This window comes from Bufo gargarizans, chromosome 7, assembly GCF_014858855.1.
Source record: "Bufo gargarizans isolate SCDJY-AF-19 chromosome 7, ASM1485885v1, whole genome shotgun sequence".
Lineage (NCBI taxonomy): Eukaryota > Metazoa > Chordata > Amphibia > Anura > Bufonidae > Bufo > Bufo gargarizans.
The window spans coordinates 157,434,834-157,454,719 of record NC_058086.1 but is presented as its reverse complement, the minus strand read 5'-3'; the positions used below and the strand labels follow the sequence as shown (position 1 = coordinate 157,454,719).

Below are 19,886 nucleotides of genomic sequence, written 5' to 3'. Positions count from 1 at the left end.
GGTGCTGTGACTTGGACCTCCACCAATCAGCCAGTAGAAAACCCCCTTAAGATTTTAACACAACGCACTCTATGAATTATTGGTTTCTGCGCAATTATTTTCAGGCATCTTACAGCTATTAACTCTGCGGCTCCTTCCACTTAGATTCGCCCTTGAAGAAAGACCTGGGAATAACCAGAGCAGCACAGTCAAGACCCTGGAGCATCAGCCCGGAGAAGTGCACTGAAGAACGGAGGACACGCTCGCTTCCCGTGAGCAGCTAAGAGCCAGATATTGACAGGGCTGACTCCTTCCTTTGAAGCAATTAGAGCTGCAATTTCACCAGTCCGATTCCTAAAAGCCAGATGGGAATTGCAAGGCCAGTAACCAAGTAAATTCTTGACTTGTCTGCAAGTTTCATGCTTCCTCCCTGGCAGTCCATTAACTCCTACCTACACCGACCCATATGCTCCTCTTCTGCAGAGAGGAGGAGTGAAAGTCACCGGCTGTTAAAGGGAGTAAAACCTAGGACTGTGCGCAGCAAAGTGCAACACACATCTCCGCAACACATTAGCGAGGGCTACGTCCACGACAGTCAAACGCTTATACGAGAGGTCAACGTCTGAGTCATTTCATAGCAGGAGCGCTACAGAAATCTGAGACACCATGAGCGAATCCAGAAACAGCAGCTTAAACAGAAAACTAAAGGGAACCTACGCAGGGGGATTTCCAAGTATTTGATTGGTGGGGGGGCCGACATCCGAAACCTCCGCCGATCAGCTGTACGAGACAGCACGGCGCTCACGGTAGTGCCACGGCCCTTCTCAGCTCACCGTGCCGTACATTGCATAGCGGCTGTGCTTAGTATCGCAGCTCAAACCCCCTTCTCTTCAATGCGCTGAAGTGCGCCTAGGCCATGTGACCGATGAATCTGAAGTCACATGACCTAGGAAAGGCTGCAGCACTACTGCAAGCGCCGGCACCTTCTCAAACAGCTGATTGGTGGGGGTCCCGGGTGTCAGACCCCCAACAGTCAGATGCTGATGACCTATCCAGAGAAAAGCCCTTTTAAACCGCCATCACAGCGCTGTAAAGGATCGAGAGAGACATCTTCACAAACCCGTTACGATCCTTAAAAACGCTATGGCAGCAGTTTGGGAGCTTTGATGGGGATCCACTTAAACAAAGTGCAACACGAAATAACCAACTTCACGTGGGATGTGCCTAAGGCCTATTTTACATAAATTTTCTCCTGGTCAGGAAGAACCATCAGAAGTTCACAGCTGTGATTTGTGCCATGTTCAACAGATCATCTGGGGGAATAATAACCCCCACTATACGGTCCTCCAAAATACTAAACGGGGGCTTAGGACTCCTTCACGTATGTCTGGCGTTCTGGCTCTATTCCCCCTCCTGTGTGGTGCAGAAATAGCTGCATGGAAACTGGAGCTCGAAGAGATCTTATCATTTTCGACGGGATCATTCATATACAGGTCGCACATCATCCTGCCGAATGTCAGACAGCACACAGTATATGTAGCAGCACCCTGCTCCGAGCGCAAAGACGCATGCGATTCAGAGTAATCCTGGTTTCCAGAGGTTGCATTAGGCTACATTCACACGAACGTATTTAGCTTCCGTGTCCGTTCTTTTTGCGGATAGGATGCAGACCCATTAATTTTAGTGGGCACGCAAAAAATGCGGACAGCACACCGTGCGCTATCAGCATGTCCGTTCCGTAGCCCTGCAAAAAATATAAAATATGTCCTATTCTAGTCCGTTTTGCGGACAAGGAAAGGCATTGTTCCAATGGATCCGCAAAAAAAAAAAAAAAAAAAAAAAAAAGCCTTTTTTTATTTGCGCACCGCAAAACACATACGGTGGTGTGAATTTAGCCTTAGGCTAGAGCAGATTTTGCTGCAGATTAGACGCAGTTTCATTCTTTCCACTGAAAAGGGTGAAATCTGCAGCGCAAACTGCAGTATAAATTGACAGGCTCCAGATTTTGATTCCACAATACGGCAGCTGTTCTGCTGCACTTCCCGATTCTGTGGGGTCACGCGATCCATCGCAGGCAGTCAACAGCAAGGAAAAAAATCATGCAATATAAATCCCACAACTTCTCAGGAGTAACCAGCACTGACTTCCATTATTCTGCTCCGTGACAGGAGTAGAAGAACGAAAAACTGAAGTCCATGGGGATGACCCAGAAGAGGCATTTTCAAGATCTTGCCTTTGTTACGGGGCACATGTCTCCCGGCAGGTGCACTCTCATCTACTCCCTACTGTCTGGCACCACAGCTGTGGGGTAGCATGCATAGACCGTGCATGGAATAATAGAACCAGAGTTTTAGCTACCAGCAGTCAGAAAGGTCTAACACATGTAAACTGGAATTAGCGCAAAAGTAAACCGACTGTCTAAATAATTAACCTCTTGGTGACCACCCACATTCCTTATCAAGGCGGGCAATAAGGGACCTTAGCTTAATGCGAACATGGGGTGCTGGTGGCTGGAATGGCCTCCTGGTCTACCATCTATGGAAGCCTATTAGGCCCTAGCAGAGGCAGGATCTAATAGGCCGTCAGTGTGTAATGACAGGTGCGATACAAGTAGCACCGTGTACTGTATTATGCTAGCGTAAAACAAATTATATAAAGGATTATGAAAACATGAAGGTCTTTCCTTACAAAAGGCTTTGGGGCACATTTACAGGGACCGCCGTTTTCACACCAGTCTGTTCCTCCTTGAGCTGCCGGAGGATTAGACGTGCGCCTCATCATAAATTAGGCCAATCTGAGGCAGGGTCTGGTGTCATTTTTCGCCAACCTGTATGCCTGTTTCAAGGAGTGCAGGTTAGTAAATTGGCACAGCCCCCGCCCAACTGTCAAAAACCTTTTCAACATGGACCATGCAACTTAAAGGGGTTTTCAGGGATTTTACTGTACTGTACCGCCGAAACTTCCAAGACAACGGGCAGTGTAATGAACAGGAAGCTGTGCACGCATGGAGCACTGCCTCCTCTTCAAACAGCTGATTGCCTGGGTTTCAGACCCCCGCCAATCAGATATTGATGGCCTATCCAGAGGATAGGTCGTTAATATCAACGGCCTGCACAACTCACACAGCTGGTCAAAAAGGGGACTCGCGACTATTTGAGTGGTAAAAATTGTTGCAAGCCTTTTGATAAATGACCCCTTTATGTTAGTTAATAAAATAATAATTAAGAGTAAAATGAAATCAATATCTTATATGTTCCCAAAAGTCGCACCATTGAAAACTACAGCTCGAAAAATGTCACAGCTCTCGCAATAAAACAGTGAAAAACAAAACTTTTTTATGGTCGGTAGTGATTGCTACTAGATCAGTCTTCTTACCATTATCAGGAGCGCCTTATATAAAGAAATAAAAAATATAAAAATAAAATAACATTTATACGCTTCGTTAGCAAATGAGGTCTAGTTTTTTTGGTTCAGAGGTGATCAAAACCTATCACAACTCCTGTCGTCCTCATATGTGCACTAACCACTCAGAATCAGATCCCCCGCCTGAATAGGGTCGGTGTAGAGGGTCTGCCATTTCTACTGGAGGCCTCGCAGAACATACAAACCCATCTTATGGCCCGAGATGAGAAAGGCTGAGAAACCGTGGTGTGAACAGTACCCTCTGGATACAAGCCAGTCTACAATGTGCAGGAGAAAGCTTCCATATGCAGAGCCTCGAACGCGAGCCAACGTGCGCTCTGCGGAGACCAAATTAAACGTCAGCCAAAGCCTCCCAGAGAACGTAATACTCCGATGAGGATGTAGTTATAGAAAGCTTCCTTACCAGACCCAAACGGGTCAATGACAATTCTCCTTCATTAAAAGGAGTGGGTCCAGTTCTAGCAAAGACAAGTCATTAACAAGATTTAGCAATTCTAAATCATTGTTAAAAAAACAAAAACAAAAAACACTGAATGTTCTACTGGACATGTCTCTGCCAATTCTTCATGGTTGTCAAGATCTCTGCTTGCTGTCAGTCAAGAAGAACCTTCATTGCTTACTGAGGCTGACGCACAGTGTGTTTGACATGCACACCGGGAAAATCTTATCTAAAAGGAGGCCAAAAAAAGGGTCTCCTAAAGCAGTGGTCCCCAACCTTTTTTTTGCACCAGAGACCGGTTTCATGCAAGATATTTTTCCTGCGGACTGGGGGGTAGGAGGGTGGGGACACATGTCAGGACGGGTGATGTAGCAGAGGTTAGTCAGGATAACAAAATACAATATTGCCAATAATAGCACTTTAAAAAGTCCATAATCCCAGTGACTTACAGGTGACGTCTCCTCTGACTGGAGTCGCTCTCTTTCCTTTCTTTCCTCAGTCTTGCACAGATCACGTCTGTTGACAACTTCTTTCTGCAAAATTGAATACACCCATTTAGTATTAATGCCTCAGTTTATGCTCCTACTTGGTAATCATCTCCATTTACTCCCCAGTAGTAGTGCCCTATGTACATGCCCCCCTCAGTAGTGGCCTCTAGACATATAAAGCCCCCAGTAGTGGTCTCTTTAAATATAGCCTAGCCCCCCAGCACTGCCTCTTCACTAATATTACGCCTAGTAGTGTAAAAAAAAAAAAAAAAAAAAAAAAAAAGTCCTAGGGGCTCAATACCAGAAAAGAACTGATCCGTTTTATCCCCATGCATTCTGAATGAAGAGCAATCCGTTCAGGATGCATCAGGATGTCTTCAGTTCAGTCTTTTTGACTGCAGCATGCTACGGTTTCATCTCCAGCCCAAAAAAACTGTACACTTCACTGAATGCCGGATCCGGAATTTTTTCCCATAGGAATGTATTAGTATTAATTCAAAATACCGGAATGCTAGACACCGGAAAGACGGATCCGGTATTGCAAAGCATTTTTCTGACTGATCAGGCATTTTTTCACACTGATCAGTCTTACAAATGCCATCAGTTAGCATACGTTTTGCCAGATCCGGCAGGCAGTTCCGGCCACGGAACTGCTTGCCGGATCACTCTGCCACAAGTGTGAAAGTAGCCCAAGTAAGTTGCGCCAGAATTATGGCGTACAATACGAGAAAAAAGGTGTTTTGATTTGCACCAACTAAATCAACTGTCCTCTCCAGAATTTTCAACATAAATGCATCACACCAGAAAATAGTTATAAATGTCAAAGCTGGCGGGGATATGAAATTGGCGCATATTACGCCTCATTTATCATCCTCTTATGGGCAGAAATAGCTGAAATTGTTGCAGACAATGAAGCCAGCTTATGTGGTGGTGTTTTGTGTTATAAAATAATAATCGCATGCATGGCAGAAAGATGTGACTTTTTGACAAAGTCGCATTTATGAAGAGAAAACCCAACTCGTCGTGGGAACAAGTGGTCGGTAAGTATTAAAACAGGATGCGTTTACTTGTATCTAATGTAAATCAGCTAAACTCAGGGTTCTGTCAGTAAATTGACATCCAACAAAAACCTCCGGAGTCTGATACAAAAGTCGCAAATATGCTTCAAAAGTCACACGTGCAGTCTGGCAGGGGTTGGCTGAAATGGCGCATTTCAGTTTTAAAAAAAAAAGTCACATTTTAGTGCCATTGGCATAAAAATCTCGGAAATCGTGAGAAACAAGCGGATAATCAAGTTTATATTTAAACTTGGCATGTGATATGAGGTGAAACAAATCACATTTGATTTGCAATTTTTTGGCGCAAATTACGCCATTATTGATAAATGTCCCCCAACATGTGGGCCTCGTCAAAAATTAAGCGCATCCTCCAGGAGTGCAGGGGGATATAACTTTTTGTAATTGTTTTCTGCGTCTAATGCAGAATGAGTCGGCGCGCCCACTGCCTCCATACAGAAAGCCAATCACCAGTCCATGCGTCGCGCTGTAGACGTAGAAGCGGACCATTCTCATGGAGCTGGACGTCCACAAGACTCCAGTGGGAGGCTCGGTATACTTGTAGATCCCGCTAAATTTGGGAAAATGTACAACTGCCGCACATGCGAGCACCATCTGCCAAAAGGCTGGGATCAGCTCATACTCGTACTTTCCTCCAAGTCATCTGCACAGAACAGTCATTGGCTGCAATGACTAACAGAAGAGGAATTTTCTAAGATTTCGTCATGCTTTAAAATTGGTGGAGGAAAAGCTGAAATGTAACAAGTGATTTTTAAACTACTGTCCCGCCAAATGCCTTGTGGTTCTTCCCTTTAAAGGGAACCCGTCATCAACTTTATGCTAATCCCACTGAGGGCAGCATAAATTAGTGAGAGAAATGCTGATGTCAGCGGTGTGTCACTCATGAGCTAAAAGTAAGTGGTTGCGGAGAACCAGCATCATAATCATTGTAGCCCAAGCCTTGAAAAGAGTCCAATCTACCTGAGAAGAGTCCTGGTTATTCATAATCTCCTGCCCTCCCCCCATCTGCCGATTGGCAGTTCTCTCCTAGAGAGAAAGGGAGAAAACTAGGTAGAAGCCGGTCAGTCATCAGCAGGTGGGCAGGAGAGCAGGAATCCATAACCATGACTCTTCAGTTGGCCACGACTCTTTTCCAGGCTCAGTCTGCAATGATTGTGATGTCTGTTCTCGGCAACCACTTACTTTTTAATGACAGACCGCTGAAATCAACTCACCTGTCTCTACTTTATACTGCCATTAGTACAGGCAACTTAAAGTGGATGACAGGTTCCCTTTAAGGACATGGCTCTACGTCCCTAGCACGCAGGCAGATGTCCGCATGACACAATACAGAATAATGTTGTGCTGAGACCATCTTTACACACGTCCCGGCCTGGCCTCTTCTCAGGAGGTAAAGAACTGGCAATCTATAGGTTTTCAGCCTGGTGGGAGGATGGGCAGATGACAAGGTGACATATGTTGTGCAGTCAGCTGTGGAGTCATCTGTCACCTCAAGAGGATGGAGACCAGGAAATGCACACGATACAATGTATCCCCTGCGCAACCAAGTATCATTTATAGAACACTTCAAGACGCAAGCTGTCACCTCGTCTGACGTGTCCCGTTTTAGTAACCACTTGCATGTAATCATTTTAGATCATCTATTTTTTATAACAGATCCTCTAATATCCCAACTAGAAGTTTATAAATGAACTAACAGTCTGGGGCTTTTCACTGCACAGTCTGACACTAACCAACCAGTGAGCAGGGACCCCCCCACCAACTCTTAACACCCATCTGGACCTCCACTGCAAACTTCTAGCAGGAATAATATAAGAACCGCACAATACAGAGATAAGACTACACATTCCAGAATTGCTATTACATGCAGGATTTCCCGGACTGAACAAGGCTCATTTAACCCAAACTCACAGCATCCAAATGATTTATGACGCTGCGAGTTTACGCCTGACCACGGCTCTACTGAGCTACGCTCACGGCATTAGGTCAGCACCGTACACCCATGGCGAGGCAGAACTCACAGCATCACAAGTCATGATGATGCTGGGAGTTGGGGGTCAGAGGAGCAGCGTTTAATCCGGGAGGTACAGCCACACGAAACGCGTTTCTCAGATCGAGCACGCCCATGTGAAATTAGCCTTAGGGCTCGTGCACACAAGCGATTTTCAGGTCTGACCACCGAGATCCTGGCTGATCGCTAGGCAGTCTCTACCATCCGTTCATCTCCTCACCTTTGTCATATGGTCTTGCATTATATTCATGTGGTCAGCCGAAAAATAAATAAATCAAGCGAAGCAGAGCCACTGCATTTTGCAATGCCGGACAGACGCCCACCGATCAGACATTGGCGACAATGTAGTGCGAGATGGAACCACGCATTTAATAGAAGATAATCAAATGGAAGATATGTGAAATGCAATAAGATAATACTACGGGCATCTAAAGGAACCAAGCAAGACGGACAGGCAAACAGTAAGGAAATCATAAAGCACATCCACAATAAACAGGAAGCGCTGTCTACCAAGAATGTAAATATCCTGGAAGACAGAAGAAAGTCTACACTGCAGTCACACTTCAAGGCTGGATGACCAGAAGCTGGAAGGAAGCGCCATCATTCTTAGGGCTCAGTCACAATTCTTAGTCTTCACTTTCTAAGGGACTGTAATGATAACTGGGCAGCTGGTACCGAGAAGAGCTAAGAGGAAATCATCATCACCGATCTTCAATCATCGCGCGCTATCATGTCCCCATTTACCACAGGCACTGCTGTCTAGCGCATGGCGTCCAAGAGAGTAGGCAACAGTGATGCTTTTCATTGGCAGTGAAGATCATCCTGATGGGAACGACCATTTAATCCCATGGAACCTAAGGCCGCAGTTTTACCGCACTGACATAAAAAACATTCCCGTGATGAGAACATAGTCCTACCACTTTACAAATCACTAGTCAGACCACACATGGAGGACTGTGTACAGTTCTGGGCTCCTGTGAACAATGCAGACATAGCAGAGCTGGAGAGGGTCCAGAGGAGGGCAACTAAAGTAATAACTGGAATGGATGGACTACAGGACCCAGAAAGATTATCAAAGTTATAGTTATTCACTTTAGAAAAAAAGACGACTGAGGGGAGATCTAATTACTGTGTATAAATATATCAGGGGTCAGTACAGAGATCTCTCCCATCATCTATTTATCCCCAGGACTGTGACGAGGGGACATGCTCTGTGTCTGGCGGAAAGAAGAGGATTCTTTACGGTAAGAGCAGTGAGACTATGGAACTCTCTGCCTGAGGAGGTGGTGATGGTGAGTACAATAAAGGAATTCAAGAGGGGCCTGGATGTATTTCTGGAGTGTAATAATATTACAGGCTATAGCTACTAAAGAGGGGTCGCTGATCCAGGGAGTTATTCTGATTGCCTGATTGGAGTCGGCAAGGAATTTTGATTCCCCTACAAAAAAATTGTCTTCTACCTTCCTCTGGATCAACTTTCAGGATAACAGGCTGAACTGGACGGACAGATGTCTTTTTTCAGCCTTATAGACTATGTCACAAGTAATATCTGGACATAATAAGGGGTCTTCCGGGACCCAGCGGGTCCCACAAAGCCACCTCAGTTACACAGCACACACCTGTAGGAGAAAGTTTGTAATCTACTCAGCGGAAGTTACGTGGATCGGCTGCTCACTCCTCTACCGATAATCCGGCCTCTGCCGACATCATGTCCTTTACCACAGTGGATGGCGCTACACCTAATACTTTTCATGGGGCACAGTTTTAGGCGTCATGCACACGGCAGTTGGCCAGCCGTGGCCATATTGCAGCCTGCAAACATATGCAGGCACCGGCCGCGTGCTCCCCGCATCACGGATGTGGACCCATTCACTTAAAAGTACTTCCGTGGTGTTTCTGTCAGTGCCTGCCACCCCTCAAAAAAAAATTAAAATAGAACGCGTTCTATTTTTTTGCGGTGCGGACGGATCACAGACCTATTCAAGTTGAATGGGTCTCGATCTGTCCCGGCCGCCGCACGGACGTTGCCCGTGCATTGTGGACCACAAATTGCGTTCCTCAATGCACGGAATGGCCGCGTGCATAAGGCTTTAGGCTAAGCTCACATTTGAATGCAGGACTTACTATCCAGTCAAAAGCTGGCATTTATGTCAGAAAGCAGACAGATCCCATAATAGTCTATAGGGATCTGGCGTTGTGCGGCCGTATACGGCTATATGCTAGATACGGTAAACTCCGGCAGTCTGTTCTCTGCCGGAATTAGCGAACAGATATGTGAACATAGCCTCCAAAGCGGATGTGACGTCCAGTCCAATGCCCAGGCCGGAAACCTGGCAAAGGACGGGACGTCAACAGAAGGTGGATTTTCAGAAGAGGAGCTTCACGTGACTGGACGGCTGATCCTTCCTCAGAAGCTTTCTCTTACAGGTCTGTGTGGAACCCCTTTACAGCCCATACACTAGGTATGAACAAGACCATAAAGGACTTATTCTACAACTACAGTTAGGCCTCTCACGAATCACGACATGTGCCGTCCGTGGTCTCCACAGACCGCTCACGTGTCCATTGACATCACAGAAACATGCGCTATTGTGTCTGCGATTACGGATCCTTCACGCACATTATAGTCTATGGGTCCGGACACAACATGGATGCCGTCCGTGTTTGGTCAGTGGCTTTATGGACTGTTGCAAGAAGTTTTTCAGAACAGGGCATTCTGGGAGTTGTAGTTTCAGAACACCTGCAGTGGCGGAGGTGGCAGATCCCTGTGCCGGTCATTAGAACCCGATTCCCACCTACAGAAGACTGCAGATCAGTCACAAATACCTTTCCTGGGATACCCTACCTCCCCTTTAAGTTGCCACACGCATCATATAAAAAGGTCCAAATCTAAGTGGACGACATAAGCTTTTGCACAGGACAATGACTGGGAATGAACAGTATGTTTATGATCGCTGCTCGCTCATTCAGCAATCATATCCTCCGTATGATTGCGGGGGGGGGGGGGGGGGGGGGAAATCAGCGATCGCTACTGCGATCATACAGATTCACTGGGGCCAGCAGATTCCTGTTCACACAGAGCAATGTGATTTTAGATGTCACAGAAAAGATACAATCACCCAGTGAATGAATGACTGGTGCTTGTTAAAACCCGATAATTGTCCCAATCCTTTGTGTAAAAGGGACCTAACAAATTTACACTAAACCTAGTGCTGGTGGCAGCCGTTTGCAATCTGTTCCGAAAACCACAACTCCCAGCATGCTGCAGCTTGACTGTTATATATACACACACAGGCGTGCACACACACACACACACACACACACACATTTCCAGTGTATACCGCACAAGTAGTAATGACGTAAGCTGATCTGTCCCTATACAGGCGCGCGCGCAGCACAACCGGCTTTACTCTCATCCGTTAATGGAATTTGGTCTGGCGATTGGCTTCCTTTTCAGAGCAGATTATCATTTTCCTAAAGCAATAGAGTCGTACAAGGAATTACCTACAAAACAGCAGGGGGGGGGGGGGGGGGGCACCATGTAAAAACCTAAAAAGCAGTCCGGCCACCTCGACTATGAGGTCCATGAACCACGTTACCAGGACACTGAGGAAAACAAACCATGACTTACTTCTTGTGACATCTCCCAGCTAAGAAATAGAAACACCTGCTGTAACTGCGCGCACACAAGGAAGTGAACACCGCCACCCGCTTCTTCGAGAAGCTTAGCAGAGCCCAGTAAAGGAGCAAATATAGAAGGCGTCCTCCGCTGTAAAGAGTGAGCAACACGCAGCGCCAAAGGGTTAATAGAACGACTCACACTGTAACATACGGTACAGTCAGCATCTGAGGACTATATGCATGGACAGTATGATCTGTGTTCTCTGAGATCACACTGTACAGCCAAACCATATCCAGGGTGCCGGGACTTAGGCTACATGCACAAATCCGTATTTCAGATGCGAATCTTTTGCGGATTGCACACAGACCCGTTCATTTCTATAGATCCACAAAAAGGGGGTCCGCATCCGTATGTCCCTTTCGAAATTATAGAACGCGTCCTACAAGCATGGCCATTTCTATAAATGGGACTGTGGCAAATGCGGACTTGCACACAGAACTTATCCGTATTTCACGGATGAGCAACTTGGAGACCATGGAACAGATAGGGTCGCATGCTCAACGCCTTAAAATGATATACCGTAAATTGGTCATGTCCAAAACTGGAATCAATACAGCCACAATAAAACGGAGACTCCATTTTTTTCCTATAATAAACTGGATTTTTATTTATAGGCTTCGAATAGTTTTAAAAAGGACCAATATCTCCATAAAGATACATTTACAGTTGACTTTATTTTTTGCTGTAAAAATGCCAACTCTAGATATTAGCTAAAGGTCTAAGAGCAGAACAGACGTTTCTTTTCCTACTGCCATTTTTATTAATTAGGTGGCGTATTTTAGTCTTTTTGGTTTCTTTCCCAAAAATGGGGCAGGTTGGAGCACTTGGATGTTTGTCATTAGGCGTTTTGCCAACGCCTTCTCTATAGGGGAACAGACCATGAAGAAAACGCCAAGACACAATCGGGAAGAAGTATCAGGACTGGCGTTCACATCAGCCAGTTTTGATGCCCTATGTGCCAGTGAGATGCACTTCTTGATAAAAAAAAATAGGCGCATCTGTGGGCACCAGAAACTCAAATCTATAGCAGCTAGGGGCTGGCGTAGACGTGAGCTATAACATGCCAGCTTCTGCCTTAGCCCTCCTGCACACAAATGTGTGCGCCCCATGGCCGTGCTGGGGGCAGCCGCAGCGGATCGCGGACCCATTCATTTTAATGGGTCCGCGATCCTGCCGTTCCGCAAAAAGATAGGACATGTTCTATCTTTTTGCAGAACAGAAGTACGGGCCGAGACCCCAAGGAAGTACTCCGTAGTGCCTCCGTAAGGTTCTGTTCCGTGCTTCCGTTCCGCATCACTGGATTTGCGGACCCATCCGTGATGCGGAATGCACACAAAACGGTGCCTGTGTATTGTGGAACTGCAAATGCGGTCCGCACTACGGCAAGGGGACACCTACGGTCGTGTGCAGCAAGTTATAGCAAATCAACGGAGGGCTGCACGAAACTCTGCCCCTTTTTGCGACAAGTGGCAAAAAGTATAAAAAGTTACAAATTACTGGGGAAATATGCCATAATTAGCGATTTTATCACGCCACACCTAAAAGCTTTGATAAATGTCCCCAACTGTGTGCAAAACAAGAAAAGATTATAATAAAATCCACAAAAGGCGGCAAGAAACACAAGCGGTTATTCTACCGTCTTTCTTAGTGTTTAAAAAATAAAAAAACAGCATGGCCAAACTCATGAATGGGGACCTTAAAGGAGTTATCCGGTAAATCATATTGATGACCCATCACATGGTCCCAGCACTGTTTCGGGAAGTCCTAGTGAGCACGGCGGTCTCCCAGGTTCTTACCAAACTGCACTGGGTTGTGCTTGGTATCGCAGCTCAGTCCTATTGACTTGAATGGGGCCAAGCAGCAGCTAGGTCATGTGACCGATCTACGGTGACGTCACATGGCCTCGAACAGCTGATTAAAGAGGTTATCCGGGACCCCCTCCAAGGTAATGTTCCAACAGCAGATTTTGCTAAAGGTAAATGGCACCACGTATTCCAGGGCGGGAATTGCTGCAGTTTTTCACTCTGAATGCCGCAGTTTTAGCCCCATTTAATAGACCTCCGCTGCGGTTTTCAGCAGCGTCTGTACAGAAAGAGCGCCAAAAAAGGGACATGCACCTTCTTGAAACCGTCGCAGCTTTAAACTCCTGAATGTGCAAACGGCAGTACAGCTTCCGGCCATCCCTGAAGTATCACCATGGTATCCACGCCAAAGTTCTGCCAGCAAAAGACTCCGTGTGAAGGGGTGGGGGCCCATTTATCAAGACTGGCATTTTCAACAACAGTCCCGATATCCCTGCGCTGATCATTTATAAAGAGGGGCACACCTTGTCGTGAATGATGGGCATCCTCCAGCAGTCCGTGTGCCTAGAGTGAAAGCTGCGCCAGCTTTTACAGCAGGAAATGGGAAATCTGCCGGGGCTGATCACCCCACCCGCACCACACCCCATTTTTGGAAAGTGGCAAACCCAGGGTTATCAGGATGATAAATCTCCACCATAGTTTTTTTGTACCTTTCCCATCCCAGTTGATATTAGCTGAAGGTCTATAGAATATATATTTTTTCTAACTTAGTGGCGATTTTGTGCGTTCCACGATTACAAAAACACGCGGAGTGGGAAGAAAAAAAAAAGCCAGCACAAGTTTGCGTTTGAAGGAAGCCTGAGGACTCGTGCACACAAACGTGTTTTCCTTACGTGTCCATTCCGTTTTTTTGCGGAACCATTCATTTCCACGGGTCCGCAAATACAAAAGAAATGGAAGTTACTCAGTGTCCATTCCGTTTCCGTATGTCCGTTCCACAAAAAATTTAAATATATAGAGCATGTCTTACTATTGTCCTGCTTAAGGACAAGGATAGGACTGTTCTATTAGAGGCCAGCTGTTCCGTAAATTACGGAATGCACACGGACGTAATCTGTATTTTTTGCGGACCGCATAATACATACAGTCGTGTGCATGAGCCCTAATGGCACCGTAAGGCCTCTTTCACACGAACGATACGGATTAGGTCCGGGTGCGTTCAGTGAAACTCGCACTATTTTGCAAGCAAGTTCAGTCAGTTTTGTCTGCGATTGCGTTCAGTTTTTTCCGCGCGGGTGCAATGCGTTTTGATGCGTTTTTCATGCGCGTGATAAAAAAACTGAAGGTTTACAAACATCATCTCTTAGCAACCATCAGTGAAAAACGCATCGCACCCGCACTTGCTTGCGGATGCAATGCATTTTTCACGCAGCCCCATTCACTTCTATGGGGCCAGGGCTGCGTGAAAAACGCAGAATATAGAACATGCTGCGATTTTCACACAACGCAGAACTGATGCGTGAAAAAACGCTCCTGTACACAGACCCATTGAAATGAATGGGTCAGGATTCAGTGCGGGTGCTATGCGTTCACGTCACGCATTGCACCCGTGAGGAAAACTCGCTCGTGTGAAAGGGGCCTAACACGTTGCAGATTAGGCCTGTTTGACACTGTCGGCATAGTTCTGGCAGAGAACAGCCGGCCAGAGCTCACTGGATCTGGGACTGCTGGACGTTTCCGGACTGCCCGCCGGTTCCATTGACTATAATGGGGTCTGGTGGAGATCTGGTCGCTACCTGGCAAATATGTGGATGATTCGGCCGGACAAATACCAGTGCACACCGCATTATTTGTCCGGTCGAATCCCAGCACGTTTGCCGTGTAGTGGCTGGACCCCATTATAGTCCATGGGGTTGGCACTGGTTCTCTGCTAGAACAGCCTGCCAGAAGTTCTGCTGGCAGTCGAAAGAAGACTAATGTGCGGTTTTTTTCAGCATAGATTTTCGTGTGGAAAAACCACAACATAAGAACTCGTGCACATGGCCGTAGTAGCGTGCATTCCGTGGGACAGAATGTCCAGCCCATAATTGAACTGTCCTATCCTTCTCCGTAACGCGGACAAGAATAGGACGTGATCGCTCTTTTTTGCAGGTGCCACAGAACAGATGTGCGGACAGCACACTGTCCGCATCTACACTGAAGTGAATGGGTCCGCATCCAACCCGCAAAAAAATGTGGACCGGATGCGGAGAAAAAAAAAAAAGTTCATGTGCATAATCCCAGTTACAGCAGCGGAATTTTTTTTGCCGAAATCTCATATACATTTTGGGGGGGGGGGGGGGGGGGGGGTTATGTACGGATTTTGAAATCTGCTGCGCGTCACCTGTTTCTGCAGATTTCCCTCTCTGTGATCCAAAGGGTGAGATCTGGGGGCAAATCCATGTGAAAACCCGTGGATTTTGGTGCCGATTTGATGTCAAAGACCTGTGTGGAAATTCTGTTTGTAAACCTGTAGCCTAAGGCCCCTTTCAGAGAGTTTTCCGCGTGGGTGCAAAACGTGACGTGAACGCATAGCGTCCGCACTGAATCCTGACCCATTCATTTCAATGGATCTGTGTACATGAGAGGTTTTTTTCACGCATCAGTTCTGCGTTGCATGAAAAAAAACGCATGTTCTATATTCTGCATTTTTCACGCAGCCCTGGCCCAATAGAAGTGAATGGGGCTTCAGTGAAAAACGCATTGCATCCGGAAGTGCGGGTGCGATGCGTTTTTCACTGATGGTTGCTAAGAGATGTTGTTTGTAAACCTTCAGTTTTTTTATCATGCATGAAAAACGCATCAAAACGCATTGCACCCGCGCCGACAAAACTGAATGCAATTTCAGACAAAACTGAACTTGCTTGCAAAATGGTGCGAGTTTCACTGAACGCATCCGGAGCTAATCCGTCACGCTCGTGTGAAAGAGGTCTAAGGCTAGCGTTTCATTTTTGAAAAAACTGAAGAAAAATGCTTCAGTTTTGTCCCCATTCATTGTCAATGGGGACAAAACTGAAGAGAACGGAATGCTCCAAAACGCATTCCCTTCCGTTTAGTTGCGCTCCCATACTGGAGAACAAACCGCAACACGTTGTAGTTTGCTTTCCATTCTGGGATGCGAAGCAAGACAATAGGGACGGATCCGTTTTCTCTGACACAACAGAAAACGGACGTGTCCCTCATTGACTTTCAATGGAGTTCATGACGGATCCGTCCTGGCAATGTTACAGATAATACAACCGGATCCGTTCATAATGGATGCAGATGGGAGTATTATCAGTAACGGAAGCGTTTTTGCTGAGCCCTGATGGATCAGGGAAAAACGCTAGTGTAAAAGTAGCTAAAACCACACCAAAAACGTGCACAATTTCATATCCGCCTGATCATCCGTGACCCGTACGGACGACGCACTTTCAGTACATTATTAGATTACCAGATTAGGTCGGACTTCTAATAGGTAAATCTAAACACATCCCATAAATTGCACCTAATGATTTACAGGCTTTCAAGCGATTGCATCCGGACTGTACCGGCACCAGGGAGGCCAAGATTATCTCCATTAGGACTCATTAATGGATCAAGAAGTCTATTAACCCATCGTAGCCCCGCGTATGTACTGGACCATCAAAGCCCGTTCAGCCGCAATCTAGACCACAAGACCTGGGCGACCACAGTATTAACTGAAGCAATTCATTACAGCCAAAACCTGGACCCCGTGCCTCTTAGGGTGGCATCACATCACGTTTTTAACGTATACATGGCATCCGTTCACCATAGAGTAACACTGTATGAAAAAAAAAAAAAAAAAAAGTTTTTTACCGGACTGTGCAGGATACAAGAACGTGGCGTGCTGCGTTTTTGTAACCTATACGTCAATCGGAGGCACAAACCGTGATGTGAACCAGCCCTTAAGTTCGCGGTTCGTGATATCAATGTAAAGGAGATGAGATTCCACTACAGAAATCCAATAACGACCCCCTATTAAAATAACCGGATACAATGCAATAAGGGGTCGTGCAAATAGCCATAAAATCCTGGCAATAATTAGGGCAGGAAGGTTGCGTATGTTACATCGGATTGTGGAGATCTGTTACGGGGACTTATAGAGGTGATGAGGGCTGACAGGGGAGGCGATCGCAGCAATCAGAGCTGTCTATGGGTACTAGTAGTAAGTGATGAGGCGATCGCAGCGATCAGAGCTGTCTATGGGTACTAGTAGTAAGTGATGAGGCGATCAGAGCTGTCTATGGGGACTGGTAGTAAGTGATGAGGCGATCAGAGCTGTCTATGGGGACTGGTAGTAAGTGATGAGGCGATCAGAGCTGTCTATGGGGACTAGTAGTAAGTGATGAGGCGATCAGAGCTGTCTATGGGTACTAGTAGTAAGTGATGAGGCGATCAGAGCTGTCTATGGGGACTGGTAGTAAGTGATGAGGCGATCAGAGCTGTCTATGGGGACTGGTAGTAAGTGATGAGGCGACCAGAGCTGTCTATGGGTACTAGTAGTAAGTGATGAGGCGATCGCAGCGATCAGAGCTGTCTATGGGTACTAGTAGTAAGTGATGAGGCGATCAGAGCTGTCTATGGGTACTGGTAGTAAGTGATGAGGCGGCCAGAGCCGTCTATGGGTACTAGTAGTAAGTGATGGGGCGATCAGAGCCGTCTATGGGTACTAGTAGTAAGTGATGAGGCGATCAGAGCTGTCTATGGGTACTAGTAGTAAGTGATGAGGCGATCAGAGCTGTCTATGGGGACTGGTAGTAAGTGATGAGGCGATCAGAGCTGTCTATGGGTACTGGTAGTAAGTGATGAGGCGGCCAGAGCTGTCTATGGGTACTAGTAGTAAGTGATGAGGCGATCAGAGCTGTCTATGGGTACTGGTAGTAAGTGATGAGGCGGCCAGAGCCGTCTATGGGTACTAGTAGTAAGTGATGGGGCGATCAGAGCCGTCTATGGGTACTAGTAGTAAGTGATGAGGCGATCAGAGCTGTCTATGGGTACTAGTAGTAAGTGATGAGGCGACCAGAGCTGTCTATGGGTACTAGTAGTAAGTGATGGAGCGATCAGAGCTGTCTATGGGTACTGGTAGTAAGTGATGAGGCGACCAGAGCTGTCTATGGGTACTAGTAGTAAGTGATGAGGCGACCAGAGCTGTCTATGGGTACTAGTAGTAAGTGATGGGGCGATCAGAGCTGTCTATGGGTACTGGTAGTAAGTGATGAGGCGACCAGAGCTGTCTATGGGTACTGGTAGTAAGTGATGAGGCGACCAGAGCTGTCTATGGGGACTGGTAGTAAGTGATGAGGCGACCAGAGCTGTCTATGGGTACTAGTAGTAAGGGATGAGGCGATCGCAGCGATCAGAGCTGTCTATGGGTACTAGTAGTAAGTGATGAGGCGACCAGAGCTGTCTATGGGTACTAGTAGTAAGTGATGGAGCGATCAGAGCTGTCTATGGGTACTGGTAGTAAGTGATGAGGCGACCAGAGCTGTCTATGGGTACTAGTAGTAAGTGATGAGGCGACCAGAGCTGTCTATGGGTACTGGTAGTAAGTGATGAGGCGACCAGAGCTGTCTATGGGTACTAGTAGTAAGTGATGAGGCGACCAGAGCTGTCTATGGGTACTGGTAGTAAGTGATGAGGCGACCAGAGCTGTCTATGGGTACTGGTAGTAAGTGATGAGGCGACCAGAGCTGTCTATGGGGACTGGTAGTAAGTGATGAGGCGACCAGAGCTGTCTATGGGGACTGGTAGTAAGTGATGAGGCGACCAGAGCTGTCTATGGGGACTGGTAGTAAGTGATGAGGCGATCAGAGCTGTCTATGGGTACTGGTAGTAAGTGATGAGGCGATCAGAGCTGTCTATGGGTACTGGTAGTAAGTGATGAGGCGACCAGAGCTGTCTATGGGTACTGGTAGTAAGTGATGAGGCGACCAGAGCTGTCTATGGGGACTGGTAGTAAGTGATGAGGCGATCAGAGCTGTCTATGGGTACTGGTAGTAAGTGATGAGGCGGCCAGAGCTGTCTATGGGTACTAGTAGTAAGTGATGAGGCGATCAGAGCTGTCTATGGGGACTGGTAGTTAGAGAGGAGCCGTCACTGCCAGGCCTGTCATTCATTGAGAGCAGTCCCAGGACACGGAGCCCTCACAAGTGCAGCACAACTACCAGAAAGAAAGTTTCCCCTCCTGTCCGGGCGGCAGCGGGCTGGACAGGGGCTGGCAGTCCCTCCCGGAGGCTCCACAACAGGTCCCCGTCCGGATCCCGCCCCAGCCCCGGGCCCCCCTCACCTGGTAGTCGGTCAGGATGATCGCCCTGTCCGGGTTGGACGCCATTGCGGTTCCGGCTGCTCTTGTCCGAGCACCTGGGGGAATGGAGGGAGGCTCCGAGCGCAACCAGGGGGAGGGAAAGAAGTCGCCCTTATTCCCCCCCTCCTCACATGAAGAGAGCGCTGGGAAACCGAGAGGAAGCGGGGATACAGGAAACCAGCAGGGAATGGCAGCACCGCCTCCTCCGCCCTCACCCTGCCCCAGCCCGCAGCCCTCTCCGACCCCTTCTCCGACTACCGCCGCCCGTACACCGCGCCTGTCGCGCCGTTTGCGTGTCACACTGTCGCACTGGACGACGTTTTGCGACCGTCACGTGATCTCCGGACAGGGTAGTACACAACGACCCGAGGAGGGTATGCCTTGTGCCGCCTTTACCTCGGCTCCCTCTAGCGGCGGCCCCCCGGAACTGCGCCTGGTAGAAGATATTCCTGCTCTGCCCCGGTCGAAACAATTGTGCGACATTTTATTGTCGGGAGGCAATTCGGCGCACGTTTCTGTGATCTCTACTGAATGAAAGGATCGTGCACGGGGATATATCACAGTGTGTGATTATCTGAATGAATTCTGTTACTTTAAAAAAAAGTTTACACGTAAGAAGGGGTCACGATCTGAGGGTCCG

General features: G+C 47.3%; 1 protein-coding gene across 1 annotated transcript in view; it reads right to left on the bottom strand.

Moving 5' to 3' along the window:
* PKN2 (protein kinase N2) overlaps positions 1-19,581 on the bottom strand; it is a 110,966-nt gene extending 91,385 nt beyond the window's left edge. Inside the window, exons 1-2 of the mRNA XM_044301530.1 lie at positions 19,229-19,581; positions 4,291-4,374 (exon numbers count right to left, since the gene is read on the bottom strand). Of these exons, the coding sequence (XP_044157465.1) occupies positions 4,291-4,374; positions 19,229-19,273 (129 nt within the window). The 5' untranslated portion in view covers positions 19,274-19,581. The remainder of the gene's footprint in view (positions 1-4,290; positions 4,375-19,228) is intronic.
* Positions 19,582-19,886: the final 305 nt, after the last annotated feature.